At 49.2% G+C, this 16725-nt stretch overlaps 4 protein-coding genes and 1 non-coding gene across 5 annotated transcripts; 2 read left to right on the forward strand and 3 right to left on the reverse strand.

The window, feature by feature from the left end:
- Window positions 1-171: 171 nt before the first annotated feature.
- B0J16DRAFT_396516 (uncharacterized protein) lies at window positions 172-900 on the reverse strand (the record flags this gene model as incomplete). Its single annotated transcript, XM_046132277.1, has 2 exons — window positions 734-900; window positions 172-677 (listed from the first exon to the last, which is right to left on the reverse strand). Exons 1-2 carry the CDS (start codon window positions 873-875, stop codon window positions 172-174), a joined length of 648 nt encoding a protein of 215 aa, XP_045984210.1. The 5' UTR covers window positions 876-900.
- Window positions 901-2981: 2081 nt separating this feature from the next.
- On the reverse strand, window positions 2982-5505 carry B0J16DRAFT_284093 (uncharacterized protein). Its single transcript, XM_046124009.1, has 6 exons — window positions 5321-5505; window positions 5225-5261; window positions 5111-5175; window positions 5013-5055; window positions 3373-4959; window positions 2982-3317 (listed from the first exon to the last, which is right to left on the reverse strand). The coding sequence occupies exons 1-6, from the start codon at window positions 5326-5328 to the stop codon at window positions 3207-3209; spliced, it is 1851 nt and encodes a 616-aa protein (XP_045984211.1). The 5' UTR covers window positions 5329-5505; the 3' UTR covers window positions 2982-3206.
- Window positions 5506-6777: 1272 nt separating this feature from the next.
- B0J16DRAFT_354639 (uncharacterized protein) lies at window positions 6778-9276 on the forward strand (the record flags this gene model as incomplete). The annotated part of the gene is made up of 1 exon (XM_046129384.1): window positions 6778-9276. One exon carries the CDS (start codon window positions 6778-6780, stop codon window positions 9274-9276), a length of 2499 nt encoding a protein of 832 aa, XP_045984212.1.
- A 176-nt stretch (window positions 9277-9452) lies between these two features.
- On the forward strand, window positions 9453-9534 carry B0J16DRAFT_t98. The gene has a single exon. It is a non-coding gene; the product is annotated as a tRNA-Ser (tRNA).
- Window positions 9535-9791: 257 nt separating this feature from the next.
- B0J16DRAFT_336830 (uncharacterized protein) lies at window positions 9792-15808 on the reverse strand. The gene is made up of 4 exons (XM_046127284.1): window positions 15679-15808; window positions 15487-15509; window positions 10810-15426; window positions 9792-10761 (listed from the first exon to the last, which is right to left on the reverse strand). The coding sequence occupies exons 1-4, from the start codon at window positions 15736-15738 to the stop codon at window positions 9921-9923; spliced, it is 5541 nt and encodes a 1846-aa protein (XP_045984213.1). The 5' UTR covers window positions 15739-15808; the 3' UTR covers window positions 9792-9920.
- Window positions 15809-16725: the final 917 nt, after the last annotated feature.

A 16725-nucleotide genomic window follows, 5' to 3' on the forward strand; every position in this document is an offset into this window, starting at 1 on the left:
GTCGAATATCAACGATCCATGAGATTAATGAAGGGAATTATTATATTAAGTATAAAGGAGTGTAGGAGCTCTTGTCAAAGCATGTGGCTTTTTACATCATAAGTGAGCTAGAATAGAAATTGATCATTATGTTCATGAAATCATTCAAGTCCCTTCATTCTTTTGAGTTCTTTAGAGTCCTCGGAGGCTGGACAGACCAAGGGCCTTAGAAAGGACACCATGGAAAGAGATGATGTTGGTGATGACAGAGTCGAGACTCTTTTCAACACCACCAACGAGCTGGTTGGCAGTGTTTCGGACAGCGACACCAAGGAGGAGAAGAGGACGGAGAAGGGGGTTGATGGAGTCCTTGAGAGCGCTGAGCTCAGCCTCAATGGTAGCAAGAATCTCGGGAGTCAGGCTATCAGTGATAGCCTCGACTGTCGCTCCAATCTCCTTGATAGTGTTAAGGACGTTTTTGAGAGTGGTGGTGAGTTGGACAACATCCTGGGTCTGGAAGCCAGCGGCTTGAGCACCAACGCTTCCTCGAGCTTCGGTGGTGACGCGGTTGACCTCAGCGGTGGCAGCCTTCAAAGCATCGGCAATGTCTTGAACGCTGGCCTTGACGGCGTTTTGGGCCTGGATTGGGGCTCGACCGGTAGTGGTGTTGGCGGTCTTGAGGGCCTCAACAGCATTCTCTGTAACTCAGTTAATACAAAACAATTTTTAGAGCTCTGGGTTAAGGAAGGCATACCAATCTGTGTAATAGCAGTCATCGCATCATCGGCCATAAAATTCGCCGCATTCTTGAGAGTTCCAGTGACTGTATCCTGTCGGCGGACGTGAGGAACGGCAGTGGCAAGAGAAGCCAGAGTGATGAGGTTAAAGAACTTCATTTTGAATGATGAAACTTAATCCTTTGAAAAGAAAGTAAAGAAGGAGTAACGAGTGAATTGGTGGTGATGGTGATATTCCAAGTTCACTAACATCACCAGACTAGGGGAGTTATATACACATTCTTCAACACCATCCCACCCATCGCCACCACGATCTCGACGACAACTAGTCGGGCCTGGAACTAACAAGCTTTAGGAAAACATCCCGATCGACATTCCAAAGTTTATGGCTTAGCCTAAGGACCCTTTGCTCGACTGCATTCCAGCCAAACCTTGTGTTGAACAGTCTTGGATCTTTTGATACTTTGCTCCGGGAAGCTATACCCAGTGCGGTCTTGCGAACACGCCGTTGCCGCCGGGCCGTAGCGGGTAGGCTGTCTTGGCCAGGGGTTTTGTGATATGCAAGCGGTATTTCCCTTTTGAACATGCTACTACATGAATATTCTTAGCATCTGGAACGGTCCATCTGCTAGGAACAGTTATATTGTATTAGTGTTTGATATGAGGCTCGTCTGGGGAACAAATTCTCCGCGGTATCAAGAAGGGTGCTAGTCCTGACGTCTAAGACATGATCGACAGGGCAGGCTTTGTTCCTGGCTTAAGCAAAGTCAATCGCACATCAGAACTCTTTTGTTATTCCTCACAACGACTTCCGCGTATACTATTGGTGGCGGCCGTTGCGCTCAACTCTAGATTGACCAATAGCGTATTGTTCGAGGGAACCAACCTGCGCTCACAACAGCTTCACATGTCGAACGAGGTTGTCTTAAGCTTGATCCAGCCCAGCTTTATCTCTAATCGATCGATTAGGTTCACTCCGGTTTTCGTCGACATAAACTTCATATCTCTGTTATTGTATGTTGAATGCTTTGGAAGTTGTATTTTCAGATGTAAGTCGATGATGGCATAGTGCTCAAGGAGGCTGGGTTACGCCATCTGTAGACTCGCGAGTCGGGCCCTTTATACTAGTGCTAAACACTGAATACCATCTCATCTCTTATTCATTGATATTGTCTTCGCATTTCAAGCTTTCAGCTATCAACTCTCGTATAGAGATGCATAGATATGCCGAGTTTCTGCATAACTGCAGCCACATAGCTAATAGAGCTACCATCGTATCCACATATCGTATGAGTTGATCATATATGACTATAATATCGTAGTTCCGGTAACGAATCGAGGTTCGAAGATGTACCGGAAATGCTGTATTCGGCTTTATATTCAGGGCTGAAGTCCATTCGGAAACTTCCGACTGGCATCATAAACTATACAAGATATCCGTAGTTCGGTGAACCTATTATTTAATCAAAGGATTTCTCCGGAAAGGCTGGTGTCTTAGGCCATACTCTGTATGTTCAAGACATAGCTAGGTGGGAATCAGAGAATTGTCCTCTAAGACATAGACTACCATAATAAAGTAGCCTAAGTGCTTGTCTAAGCCGGCATAAAGTGACCGAAGTATTTCGTCTCTTATGCTTTTGGGGCCAATTCTTTTGATACCCTGGGGGTAGCTTGCTGCTGTTCGTTGTTCGAAGTTTCACATGTGAACTGTGGCCGACTAGCTCTCAGTTCGTCTTGTCAAGATCACCTCGTTGATGTAAGAGGCTCTCCATCAAAAGCTAATTGCCCGACCTCTCTTCTTTCGATCTCCCGGAGATGAGAATTCTCGACCCAATCGACGGATTGACACATTGGGAAATCAGAATATACAAGATTCTGATACCTATGATTAGAATAGGCAGGCACAGGGGAGGTATTCACTCTCATCCTTGACGTTGAAGTGTAATCGATCAGCGCCAGAGATATTCTTTTGTTCAAGAAATAAGTTCTAAGTAACCGTTATGATCAGCGTCCTGAACCGTACGGTAACATTCCAACAGCTCAATAAGCTTATCTTGGCCGTCTAGGCCCTCGGGCTTGTTCTTGGCCAGAGGAGTCCAAAGTCTTAGCTCATCCTATCTCACATTCCCCATGGGGTTGCCAAGACTATATCTGTCTCGTTTCAGATGTCAAATATCAGATCTAGATCTCCATCCGTTAACGTCTTGGACATCTCTTCAATACAACCGTCTTCAAATAGATCAGTGTTCAAGAAGATGCTGACTTGGCTATTACGATGCCAATGATACACAATGTAAGCCTTTCAATCAGACTTCAACCGAAGTGTTATGATATGTTCAATTCTCATTTCATTTTGCCAACTCCCTAGATGAAAAGCTTTTTGGTCATTTATGCCCCTTCATTCTTTGACCCAACCTAATTGTACAAACATGCGAAGACTTATATGCCTTCTTTATTTCGCTTTTATTTTTGTTTTGTGTTCTTCCCATTTTACATACCGTTTGCCTTCTCCTCCAGGATAGAGACGATGCTTGAGGGCTCTTGGGAAGCGGGAGTGGCCTCAGTCTTGGACAGAGGGCTGGGAGGTCGGCTGGTAACAAACTGTAAAAACACCTTGTTAATTTCTGGCTTTTGTTGTTTGAGTGAATGAACTTACGTTGCTAGCAGCGCTCAGCAGAGCGATCAGAGAACTCTGTACAACATCCTCGTGGATACCAACACCCCATACAGAGTGCTTGCTGCCAACAGGCTTGCACTCGATGTAAGAAGCGGCCTTGACGCCACGTCCCTCACCGATAGCGTGCTCCTTGTAGTCGTTGACATCGAACTCAATGTTGATCTCCTTAAGAGCGGCAACCATACTGGAAATGGGACCGTTGCCCCGGCCACGCAACTTGAGCTCCTTGCCGTTCACCAGAATGACACCCTCGAAAATACGGATAAAGTCCTTGGTGTCCTGAGTTCTGCCCTGGGCAGCAGGTGCAGGAGAGCGCGATCGGTCGGGTGTAATGCTGTAGTCGACCAGCTGGAAGTGGGGGTTCTCGCTGAGGAAGTATGTTCTCTCGAATAGCGAAGTAATCTCAGAGGCCAGCAGCTCGCGCCCAACCTCCTCACTGTGCTTCTGAACAACCTTGGAGAAGGCGACCTGGAGACCACGGGGAAGGTCGAGCTGGAGTTTGGTGTGGACGATGAAAGCGCTTCCTCCCTTTCCGGATTGGGAGTTGACACGAATGATAGCCTCGTAGTTTCGGCCAATATCGCGGGGGTCCAGGGGCAGGTAAGGCATGCCATCCCAGGGGTCCTCGTGGTTGTATCCCTTGTTCTTGCGGTCCTGGAATCCCTTCTTGATAGCATCTTGGTGGCTGCCGGAGAAGGCAGCGCAAACCAGGCTACCGCCGTAAGGAGCACGCTGGTGGACGGGGATCTTAGTGCAAGATTCAACCATGTCGATAACTGAGTTCAGGTCAGAGAAGTCGATGTTAGGACTGACACCTTGTGTGTAAAGGTTAAGAGCCAAGGTAACAAGGTCGACGTTTCCAGTTCGTTCACCGTTGCCGAACAGGCATCCCTCGACACGGTCAGCTCCAGCCATCTGAGCCAGCTCAGCGGCGGCAACACTGCATCCACGGTCATTATGAGGGTGCAGGGATACGCAAATATCCTGTCTGTCTCCAATGTTGTTGCAGAAAGACTCGATCAAATCGGCATAAATGTTGGGTGTTGCCAGCTCGACTGTGGCGGGGAGGTTGAAGATAATTTGGTCACCAGCCTCGGCATTGGGTCCCCAGGCGGCCTTGACGGCCTGGCAAACTCTCACAGCGTAGTCGGGGTCGGTATCGGAGAAGCACTCGGGAGAGAATTCGAACTGCCAGTTAGTTCCAGAGGCCTCAGGGTTGTCCTTGGTCAGAGATCTGACCAGCTTGGTGCACTCGGCAGCAAGCTCCAGGGTTTGCTCCTCGGAGTAGCCGAAAACTACTTGACGGAAGCAAGCGCTTGTAGCAAGGTAGATGTGAATAATGGCGTTCTTGGCACCGCGAACAGACTCGACAGTTCTGCGGATGAGGTCAGGTCGGCAGGGCGACAGGACTTGTAGGAAGACATCGTCAGGGACAGCTCCAGGGGTCTCGATCAGGCGTCGGGTGAAGTCGAAGTCGGTCTGAGAGGCGGATGGGAAAGAGACCTCAATCTCCTTGTATCCTAGATCGCACAGCATCTTGAAGTAGCGCCACTTCTCCTCGCCGTTCTATCTATGGTGAGTCTCAGGTCGCAATCGAGTACAAGTATGAATGAACGTACCATGGGATCGGGCAGACTTTGGTTTCCATCGCGCAGGCAACTCCTTGAGAATTGTTAACATTCAGACGTTCGTTTAGAGTGTCAATCGAGTGACGTACGACAGCCAGCGAGGGGCCTTCTCAATGGTCTTATCGGGCCATGTTCGGTTTGTGAGTTTAGGGCCCTGAATGTGTCAGCTAAGTTCAATATGTATCACAGAACACCAAATTTACCTTAAAGGGCTTGTATTTCTTGGAGGGTTCCTTGAGCCTGGGGAGAAAAAGTTTAGCTGCGATGCATGCTTGGGGGACGCCGAAGTCGCAGCTTACATGGTCATCTTTGCAAGGGGACTTTGGAGAGCGAGTTGATTCCAATTCAGTGTATGGGGAGGGTTCAAAAGAAAGGGAAGAAGCCAGATACAAATAGTCAGAAGAAAGAAGTAATAGAAAGATTGAGTCAGTCAAAAAGTTTTGAGTCACGTAGGCGGGGTAGTAGATTTGGAGGTAACAGTGACAGGACAGCCCAGGGCAGTCCGTCACTTTCTTTTGGAGGGGCACTGTCTGTTTCCTTGCCAAATACAAACAATTGACTGCTGTACCTTAATTGCCCGCACTCCCGCTGTTATCCGCTATCCGGAGTCGGAGACGATCCCCATTAAAACTTTACTAGACTGGCCTGGAGAACCATGATCCCTGGTTGATGCTACGAATTATACCTGATTATTTGGATCTAGTTTGAAAAGTCTGCATGAATTGGACATTTGGGGTAAACAAATGACAGGCAATCAAATGTAATCCAAAAGGCGTAGAGATTGAATCAATTGGTATGTTCTTTGCAAACATCATAGCTGGCTATGGTTAGACTTTGTCCACAAAAGTTTAGATGATCGTCGTCTCAATTAGTTTAGTAAATCAAAGTACCCGTCTCTTGATGAACAGCTTGCGAACAAGCAGAGAAACAATACCTATTACGTACAGTAAGAAGATTGCAGAATGTTGCACCGATAAACGGCAGAGCCTCATGCATGCCCCATGGTTACTCTTAAAATATCGGAGGTCAGATTCGATACGTACCTAAACTAAATTCAAGGACTGGGGTATCGTGGGAATGTGATGACGTAAGGCCGATCCAACTTTAGTGAGCTTACCTTCCCAGGTTAAGGTTAGGGTCACGAGCTGGTCTCTCTATGTCTCGCATCTGAGCCTCTAACCACCACAATTATACCCAGATCGACTAAATCATGTGCCACTGTCATCCTCACTAACTACCTATCTCTGCCCTGTCAGGCTGAGAGAAGCCTCCATCAGAAGACGAAGCCGCCTGAGAACTGGAACTGTCCTTACCGCGTCGCATACTCCTAATCGTCAGCCGCCAGCGCACCCCGCGATAGCCTCGTCTGACCCTTTAACTTTAAACCCCGGTTCTATTAAAAGTCGGCAAGCTGGCTCCTTTTAGATTCTTCGGTCCTTATCGCCCTCATCCCCGACACAAACAGAGCCTCGCGCGCTTCCTCTTTCCCCGCGCTGTCAGAGATCGATATCGCGAACGACTACTCAATTTCCACCTCAATACTCTTCCTCACCTCAAGCACAACTTCCAATCCCGAGTCTATCGTTATCTACTTGAACGCCAACGTCGGCGCACAGATCAATCGCGCATCTTAGACATTGTTCGGCGCCGAGGCAGGCAGCTTTGGCTAGGATCGCAAGCGACTCGCCCTGTTAAGCATGCGAGGACCCGAACTAAAGGTTCAGTGGTTCATAAAACACCACAGATAGCAGGAACCATGATGGGATACGGTTCCAACCGGGAGACGAGCCCCGGAGATGGCGAGAGGGGCTATAGGAGGAAGCGCTTGGCAGCAATGGCTGGCAATCTGTACAGAAGCGGCCAGGCAGCGGTCACTGAGATCAAGGAATCATACAACCAAACAAGATCAAACCCTGCTGGTGCAGGACACGAAAACCATGGACGTATACACATCCCAGGTGCTTTTCCGGATGTTGCGATTGTAGTCAAAGGCGATGACCAAATGGTGCTGTTCCCCTCTTATGCCAAGCAACACACCAAACAGGATTGGGGCGAGATGGCCGCGCACGACACTGATGCCCCGCATGGCAGTATCAGAGACGAGGACTTTTGGCGCCAGGAATGGGAGCGAAAAGAGGACGAAAATGCAATTGTTGATGTTGACGTTCGCGGCTGGATTTATGCACCTCATACTGGTCCAATGACGAGGAAGAACCGAATTTTGATCGGCCTTGCACGACAATTGAGTGGCATCCCAGCCCCACGAGCAGACCAAGCATATAGCCCAGGGACTGGACTGCCACGTTCGCACCACCAGATAAGCGAAGAGCAAAAGGAACAAGAAAAGATCAATTCCGAAGCTCGACGGATAGAGCTGATAGGACAACGTGAGAAGCAAGCTGCCTATCAAGGACGCTTTAGTGAAAAGCCGCCTGAGGTCGATGATCCCTCCACGGACAGCTACTACCAACCCTCTAGAAGGGGAAATCAATCTCCAGATTCGGCCCCTTCCAGTCCTACGATGTCAGCCAGAACAATGACATCAAATACCAATGCTGGCGAGCTCAGTGACAGCGACCTGATTCTGGCCAATGCCAACCTCATGGCTCGAATTGCCCCTTTTATGACCAATCCATCCGTCGCCCTCCCGATTACCTTTTTCTTCTATAACGAAACCAAGTCGCAGTCCAAGACCGTCATGACGAACGATGCGGGGCATTTTGTTATTCGCGCCGCCCTCGACTTCGTGCCGACCCATGTTCGTGTTCTAGCAGACGAGGATCTGTCTGCTGTTCAAGAGATCAAAATCATTGAGCCATACGGCGTTAGTCTTATCAGTGATATTGACGACACAGTCAAGAAATCCAATATCTCTGCAGGAGCTAAAGAGATCTTTCGCAACACGTTCATTCGCGATTTGGCCGATCTTTCGGTTGAAGGTGTCAAGGAGTGGTACAACAGAATGGCCAACATGGGAGTCAGCATACATTACTGCTCCAATAGTCCATGGCAACTCTTCCCAGTACTTGCCAGTTTCTTCAAGATGCACGGGCTGCCGCCAGGCTCACTTCATCTCAAGCAGTACAGCGGCATGTTGCAAGGTATCTTCGAGCCAGTGGCTGAACGAAAGAAATCTACCCTTAATCGCCTCCTCAGGGACTTCCCCGAGCGGAAATTCATACTTGTTGGAGACAGTGGAGAGGCCGATCTTGAAGTATACACCGAACTCGCTCTGTCAAATCCTGGTCGTATTCTAGCTGTCTTTATTCGGGATGTTACAACACCCGAAGAGACTGGATACTTTAGCTCCGGATTCGACCTCAACCGACCAAAAACTGCAGGTCCTTCTCATGAAGCTTCAAGAAACGTCTCACGGAAGTCTTCATATCAGAACCTGTCCTCTAGTGGATATCGAGGAGAAAGAAGACCATCAGCAGGTCCCACTATGGGCACGTTGATCGACTTTTCCGATGAACCCCGACAAACAAGAATCGATCGCAACGCAGCTCTCTCTCAGGTTCAAAACTCCGACGCAAAGAGTGCCAGCACTGCCGACCTTCTTAGCGGGCGCAAACCGGCTCCACCCAGACCAGCAAAGCCAGTCGCTTTGAGGAGTGCCAAGTCCATCACTGAGTTGAATAAGGGGCTTTCAAGGACGAATTCTGACGAGCTGCCTCCGCCTCCTCCGCCTAGAAGGCCGGGAGTACAGGCAAGGGAGTCCACTGCGCCCCATCCTCTTAAGCAAATTCACAACTCTTCCCAGCAAAGCTCTGGCAGTGGCAATGGGACTTTCAAGATTCCAGCACAGAGTCGCTCTGGATCTGCTTCTTCGGGAGGTGGTCCCCCTCTACCTCCACCACGTCGAAGGGGAACACCATCCAGTATCTCAGACTCGAACCAAAACCCCCCTCTTCCACCACGCCCTACCCAGTCATCAGCTAATCTGGACGTGGAGGACTACGACCCGCTTCCACCACCATCGGCAAACCCTCCTACATCTTTTGGGTCAATGGCGTCTGGTTACCGATCAGATGGCAACACATCAACAGCAGGATCACCTAACATGGGTCCTCAAGCAGTAAACAAGAAGCTTGAATTATGGAGGAGGAGATTAGCAAGAGCACACGAGCAATTAGACGGGCTAGGTGTTGCCTTGTATACGTGGCGACGAGGAAACGATGTCATTGCCGAGGCAGAAGGAATAATAAAACGTGCCCTCGCAGACATGGACAGAAAGAGAAGGATGAACCGATAGCGACCTCAACGAGATATCCAATCATGATTACGTTTCTCTTTCATCACAGTTTCAACGATTGTATAATAGTATCGGCATAGAATAGACACGAGCCAGGTCTGCTTTTGCTATGATACCCACCTCTCTAGAATCCACAACTAGAATTAAACACGACAACCAACATCCAATCAGCTAAAGGCGCAGTGGCAGAGTGGTCTAATGCGATAGACTAGAAATCTATTCTCTTCGGAGGCGTCTGTTCGAATCAGGCCTGCGTCGACTGACAATTCAGGACTTTGACCAAGTTCCATCTTTTTTTGCTATGTTTGTGATTATCCTTCGTTTTTATACCCGACGAGGTCGGGCAAGACCTGTACTTCTCTTCAGGATTGGCATGTACAATTGTTATTCGTGGAACAATTAATTGCTTTGCTAACGATCAGAAAGCTTTGCTCTCTGCTTCATGCAGAAGATGCTTGCTTCAATAGCCTTTTGGCACACTACGATATTCACATATGCACAAATACAAACTTCGGTCAAGAAAACACAATAGATAAAAAGGCCCTCGGGCTCCAAGTCCAAGTTTGTTATATGAGTTTCTAAATGCTTCCCAACTCCAACTCCGCTTCGTCACACCGTTGCTCTTATTGTCGTTGTATGTATTATCATCGGGGAGGGTTCATATCACCCGCCAGATTCATATGCATAATGGCCTCCGCTGTCCAGTCTTCTTCACTCTTCTCGTTATTCCCTTGCGCTTGCGGCGACCAGAAACCGCCTCCTTCTCGTCCATCTACACCTGGTAGCCGGATCTGGGGCGGCGCTTGACCGTTCCCTGTCATAGCCTGAGGTTGTTGAGCTTGGCCTGGGACTGGACGTCTGTGGACGGGACCTTGTTCAGGCTCTATGGTGCTATACCTTGAAAAGTCCATGTCGAATCCTTGATCAGGTTGATGGGAAAGGTTCAGTTGAGCCGGTGGTTGGGAGCTAGCTTGTTGCGCTGGGTATTCAAACTGCGAGTGCTGAAATCCCGTTGGTGTCTCTTGGCCGTCAGGGAGCTCAGAGACCATCGTTGGTGCTGACTCGTATTCATAACGGGGAGTTGTCTGATCATGTTCCTCTTCCAAGATTTGAGGTGCGGGCTCGACATTTCTCAAACTAGAAGATCCAGGAGCAGCGCCGCCTCCGCTTCGTACGCTAACCATTGATACTCTGGAAGGATCCATAACATCACCTGCGGTAGACTCGGCGTCCATGTCGCGGATAGAGAACTGTGCAAGAGTCCTCAATTTCCTGCTAACCCAGCCGCCGAGAATCTTGCCACGTTGCTTCTCTCCAAGACGAGATCGTGGGAAGTCTCCCTTGTTGACAAATGCAACAATGTCCACAATGATTTGGTGTTCATTGAGAATAGCATTGACAATGACAGGAACAATCGACGCCAGATATGGCTTGCGGTTGACCTCAACGAGAACAACAACCAAACCGCCAGCTTGGAACACCGCGCTAGACTTTGTTAGCAAACTCGTCTCACATCTAGAATTTCTTACTTACCAGCCATTCTGCACAATGTTTCTGTGGCATTTTTCCACGGAGTTTTCAATATCCATAGGGAAGTGACTCAATCCATTGATCTCAAAAGTCTCACCAATGTTTCCAAGGACAAACAGCACTTGCATGTCCACCTGAGCACCGTTAGGGCCAATTGGCCGGCTGACGTTGTGGAGGAAACCCAAGTCTCCAGTACGGATGTATTGAATGTTGGGGTCTCCGTCAACAGCTCGGCCATCGAAGCGCTCAGCATCGAAAGCGTCCTTGGAACCATAGAAAGACTTAACGCAGGCCTCAGAATCAACCCAAATCTCACCATACTCGCCATCGAGACAGTGTACCCTGCTTTCAGGGTTGATGATGGCGATTTGTGTTGAGACTGGAACCATACCGCTGTCCTGCACCAATAGGGCTAGAGGGTCCGATTCAGGGTCCACGGGGATAACCAGGCCACGTCGAAGCGCTTGTGTGTCAAGCCAGAGCTCAATAGGCTCGATGCACATGTAGGACCTTGACGCAACCATGGGGTTGAGAACATGTGAGTAGACTGTGTTGATAGCGGTTCTATCCAGACCAGCCCCAGCAAAGTGTAGCCTGACCTTCTGGAACACGTCAACTCTTGGCCGACTTTCAGCCGTGATCATCATGTTCTTAAGTTCATGAAGGGTGAAGCCCTTTGCCTGCATGGAGTTCATGGCATGGTCCAGCATCTGTGGTGTCGCATAAGTATCCTTAATCTTGTATCTCGACAACGTGACGAATAGAGACATGGGGTTGGCTGCAAACTCGACGGGCGATAGGAGGTAGGTTGGTGTTCCGATATAAATGCCCATGAGAGCTGTGTGGATGAAGCCTAGACCAGTTGTGCTCCTTACACATCCAAGCACAGGTCTTGAACTTGTCATTTGACAGGTTTCCTTTTGAACCTTGCACATGCCCATAATTGTGTCATGGCCAAGCTGAACTGAGATTCGACGTTGATCGGGTGTCCAATATGTCCAAACAATGACAGGGTAACCAGGTCGAATCCAAGCAGGGTCGATGGTAAATCTCAAGTCCCTCAGTCCGCTACTTTGCTTGGGTGGCTTAGTTGTGTTGTAGATGGAAGGGCTCGTAATCTTAAGAACTTGGGCCGACTGCTTGATGTGACTGGCCACTGGCTTAATCTTGATCAAGTGATCAACCTCAGAGTTGACCAGCACAGCCTTGACGTTATAATCGGCTACAATGTGCAGGAAAGCTGGGACATCTTCATTCAACCGGTTCTGGTCAAGGGGCGCGATGGGAATAATAATGGCGCCCAAGCAAATGCACGCATGCACGGCAAAGACAAACTCCTCTGAATGGGTGTACATAAGGATGACGTGGTCTCCTGGTCTCACCTTGACCTTGTTCTTCAGGTACATGGCAACAGAAGCGACCTTGGTGTCGAATTTCTTCCATGTGACACCCTTACCTTCTCGACCTCTGCCGTCGATTGTGCAGTACGCCAACTCTTCTGGTTGACGAGCCACGCGCCATTGGATGAGATCTGAAATGCAGGAGAAGTTGTTGAGAGGAGTTGAGGTACGGTCATCGATGACGACTTCGCGCCTGTCGACACCAGAATATTGCTTATCAGCAGGCAACAAAAATTCAGCACGAGAGTCCGAAGCCAATGGTGACCAAATACCACCCATGGGGTCTACACCAATAGGAAGGTTAAGTACTGCATGTTCCACGCCAAACTTGACGTGCACACATGGGAGATTGCCGAGATCAAACTCTCGGCGACAGAGCATGTTACCAATCTCACGTCGTCCATTCTTGACGACACGTGGTAAAGTGTTCGGTGCTGTGATCATAACGCAGTACAGTCTGAGGTGATGCTCTGTCATAAGAACCTCCATACAACGCTCAGCCAATGACTCTAGTAGAGCTGTATCCGGTTGCCGAGGAGGCCCTCCAGATGTCAATGGCGCTGTTGACGCAGCCGCTGATTCTAACACAACGACTGGTAGGTGTTCGTCGTTGACAAAGACGTCAAAGGCTGAACAATCGTATATCTTGGGAACATTCTTGACGATGCTCACGACGATGTGCTGAACAAAGAAGTAGCGGTACTCCGCTAGTTCGTGTCCATGCTCAACCCACTCAACCTTCTGCCGAATTCGGTCTTCGTAGAGTCCAAGAACAAAGATCTTGCCCTCAATGACAGTACCTAGCAGGCCTGTTCGAAGGAATTCGGGCTCTACAGGCTGTGGTGTAGGGTCGCCTGGGTCGAATTTGTAAGGGCGAGCATGGAAAATCAGCTCGGTATTCTTTGGCTGTGCCCAGAACCCGCCTGAAAGAGAAGGGGAGTCAACCCAGATCTCGCCCACGGAGTGTGGGGAGGCCAGTAAGCCCGTTTCTGGATCGACAACAGAGAGTGTGGCATCGGGTATGGGGTATCCAAAAGAACCGACTCGAACCAACCCTGGATCATCCGTTACCCTTTTACGGGCGTCGTTTCCAATGGCCACTACCACAACTTCATTGGTTTTAAGAGCCTCGCGATCTAACAGAACCTCGCCAAGCTCATTCTTGGCCCTTTCTTCAGTCGCTGTCGTGCCGCCGCCGCTCAAAAGACTGCCGAACCCATTCGAAACTGCTGGCTTCTCTGTTTTCTCGATATCCTCTTTCTCTTCATCGGATTCGGTGTCCTCTCCAAGTTCAAGCTTCAAAGGACATCCCATACGCTCTTCTCCTCCTAACCAGTCGCGCACACTGATCACCATGCCTCCGTGCTCGGGCAGACAAAGCATAGGTGCAACAACCTCACGAGCGCGAGGATTTCTCAACGGCCTTAGCCATCGATCAGCCAAAACTTCATGGAACCCACTGTCGACAGTTAAGGTGTCAATTAAACAGAGTTTAATCATTTGGAAGTTTGGTTCCATTCCCTTCTTGTAATTTCGGGTCACCATTGGTTCTTGCTGATAATTGTATGCCGCTCGCTTCAATCCAGGATAATCAGCGATCATAATGGTCGATTTGTACTTCGTAAGGAGGTGGGCGTATAATCCAGGGACGTCGACGGCTTTATTATCAAACCAAACAGTAGTGTGGCCGCCATAAACGGTCAGGAGTACACTCAAAATCATGCCAATACCTTGACGGGGATCAAGGTACGAAACCAAGATCTCGCTGCTTGCGCCGCCACCAATGAGTCGGCCGTTCTTGTCACGAAGAGATGGGTTGAAAGTATCTCCAGGCCCGTTGCCGGGAATAGTAGAAATAATAGCACTGAGACAGGCCATTTGGTGCATGATAGTTCGGTGGCTGAGAACGACACCTCTCAAGTCTCCGGTCGGCGCTCGTGAAAATTCGATATAAGCCAGATCTGGAACAACAAGAGCTGGAACATCCTCCTTCTTCTTAGGGTGATAGCTGCCAAACTCGTTTGTTTTCCACCATTCGACGCCCTTTGGCCATGTTAACTTTTGTGTAGTGATATCTCGTTGGAAGGCTTTGAGGTTGTTGTCGGTAGTCAGCGCCAAATGGGCTTGCGTCGTGGTAAGAATATGGTTTAATCGTTGGTAATCCTGTAAGTCATTGATAGGAACAGCAACCACTCCAGCAATGAAGCATCCAAGCAAGGCAATGGCAAAATCAATGACTTCCGAATCGCGGTAGATGAGAGCAACTCGATCACCACGGTACAGAGAACTCTTATCACGAATGACTTGCGCAACCTTCTCGGCCCTGGATGCCAACTTGTCCCATGTAATTGAAGCGATCTCCTTGCCCTTGCTGTCCAACACCCAATACGCTGGTTTCTTGGCAATCGTTCGGCCTCTGTGTCGTAGTACGGCTGCGATATTATCGAACTTTGACATTGGCGTAGAATCGTCATGAGGATCTTGGATAGCGAACGGTACCTCGCGAGGGTCAAGAGGCAGTTGGTACTCGAGGGCCTCGGGCGGCGGAAGGTCATTGGTTGTGAGCATCGGAGGTGCCATTGCAGCGGTTGGAGAGAAGGCATCGCTGGAAGAATATCGCTGCTGGGGTCCTCCATATTCAACAGTCTGACCCTGATCATAATGTTGCTGTCCCGCAAAATCTGAGAAGTATCCTTGTGAATCGAGAAGAGTTGCAGTTCGACCATCATACTGCTGTTGTGGCGGTGGCTGTTGCTGAAACTGCTGCTGTTGCTGTTGGTGCGGGTCAACGTATGAACCTTGTTGCTCGGGTCTGAAAGCATAATCGCCAGACATCATGGTGCCCGTTCGGGTTTCAGGTTCGATATGGGAGGGAGAGAAGAAAAGAGAGTCGCGGTGCGCAGCGGTCGATCCTCCAGCCATAGAGCCCCCAGGGCGTAGCAGTGAAGCCGGTGGCTCTGACGGAGGAGGTCTTGGTGATTCTGAGGGAGCATAGCCAGAATGTGGTCGGTATATAGGTGCGTCTGGTGAGTCTGGAATTGGACCGCTGCTGCTGCCGAGGGCGGCGTATGCAGCGGCGCGGTGGCCATCGCCTGAAGGATGGGCCGAGTCATCGGGAGAGTGTATGCGAAGACCAGACTGAGGCTCGGCGAGAGCAGCAATTTGAGGTGGAGGTGAGCCGAGGAATTGGGAGAAAAGCTGAGTTCGTCGTTTCTGGTAACTACAAGCGCGTAAGTAATTGAGGAGCAATTGTGAATATTTCGGTCGCAGAGTAGCTTACCCCTTCTGTGTAATATCTCCTTCCTACACCACAAAACAGGTCAGTCATGATAACTCAAATGGATGATTTTTCGTCGCATGCGACAACAAACTGGGTTCAAAATAGCTGCATTGGCGAGTTGAGGCGCCAAGCAAGCAGAGCATTGAGAGGGAGACGGGGATTTGTGGAACAATCGGGGAGCATTCTACTAACCTCTAACTCGCGATCCAACTCTTCAAGCCGCTCTTGAAGCTCTGGACTGACTTCAGCCATGATGGCGGTTATTCTGGCGATGCAGCCGCTCGAAGATGAGATCGAGTACAGAAGGTTTGGTGGATTATCGAGGTTAACCACGGAGGTCTCTCAGTGGTAACTTGAAGGGACCCGGCGGTAGAACATAGTCTCGTGACGTAGTCCGAACTGAAGACTTGGAGGGCGGACAACAAGAAGTTTTTATTGGTTCTCTGAACAGGGCCCGTTGGATCAAGGGCGGGGTGCCCCTGGACTGTCTTGGTTGAGTTAAGCCTGTATCACTATCACCACTTTAACCAGTTTTTCTGGGCACTGAATACGGTCCCTTTAGGCGGGTTAATCCGCCCGCAACTCAGACTTGCACCCTTTCACTGGTGCCCCTCCTTGACCTGCGCTAACTTCCCCACTGTATTGTATCGTAAGAGGAATATTGGCCGCTAAAAATAGTGGCTGATTCTTGTCTTAGCGCCATGCTGGTTACCATATTTGAGCGATAGCAGACCAAAAACAAGATGGATGACCCTGAACATCAAGCTCTGCTTCGGAATAGCTTCGGTGATCATCGTGATCAGCAGGTTTAAAAGTCTCCGTATCAGTTCGTTTAGAGCGGCACAGTCCTATGATAATACGAGATATATCTCCGTGTTGATATTCCATCAAGAATTTTGGGGAAACTTGAACGCCAAGTAAACAAAGAGATACGATCGCTTCTATTGAATGACCTTGTTGCCTCTTTAAACCACCAAGTCGATAATCTCTAATGAGTTATTAATCCTATAATAAAGCTTCATATAATTACGAGACTTATGAATACGGCTGTAAATACAGTCAAACTTCAAAGTACTTAACTACCCTGTGTCCTCGATGGGCAACGGTCGGAAGCTGTTGCTCCGGACCGGGCCCACATCAAATACCAAACTTAACATTTCCTCACGATCCTCGAAAACTTCTGCTTCATTCACTATTCTCCAACACTGAACAAGCATTCCCAGCAACAGCTTTGCTAAA

The sequence above is a fragment of the Fusarium flagelliforme genome (genome assembly GCF_020744385.1).
Source record: "Fusarium flagelliforme strain FIESC 12 MPI-CAGE-AA-0113 chromosome Unknown B0J16scaffold_3, whole genome shotgun sequence".
NCBI lineage: Eukaryota > Fungi > Ascomycota > Sordariomycetes > Hypocreales > Nectriaceae > Fusarium > Fusarium flagelliforme.

Bases quoted from the DNA above. Each gene is read 5' to 3' on its own strand.
- B0J16DRAFT_284093 (XM_046124009.1), bottom strand. The intron at 5,176-5,224 runs GTAAATTTGGTG...TGACACATTCAG, and splicing joins AGAAATACAAGCCCTTTAAG to GGCCCTAAACTCACAAACCG. The intron at 3,318-3,372 runs GTAAGTTCATTC...GTGTTTTTACAG, and splicing joins TGCTGAGCGCTGCTAGCAAC to TTTGTTACCAGCCGACCTCC.
- B0J16DRAFT_336830 (XM_046127284.1), bottom strand. From the start codon at position 15,738: ATGGCTGAAGTCAGTCCAGAGCTTCAAGAGCGGCTTGAAGAGTTGGAT. The intron at 15,510-15,678 runs GTTAGTAGAATG...TTTGTGGTGTAG, and splicing joins AGTTGGATCGCGAGTTAGAG to GAAGGAGATATTACACAGAA. The intron at 10,762-10,809 runs GTAAGTAAGAAA...AACAAAGTCTAG, and splicing joins AACATTGTGCAGAATGGCTG to CGCGGTGTTCCAAGCTGGCG.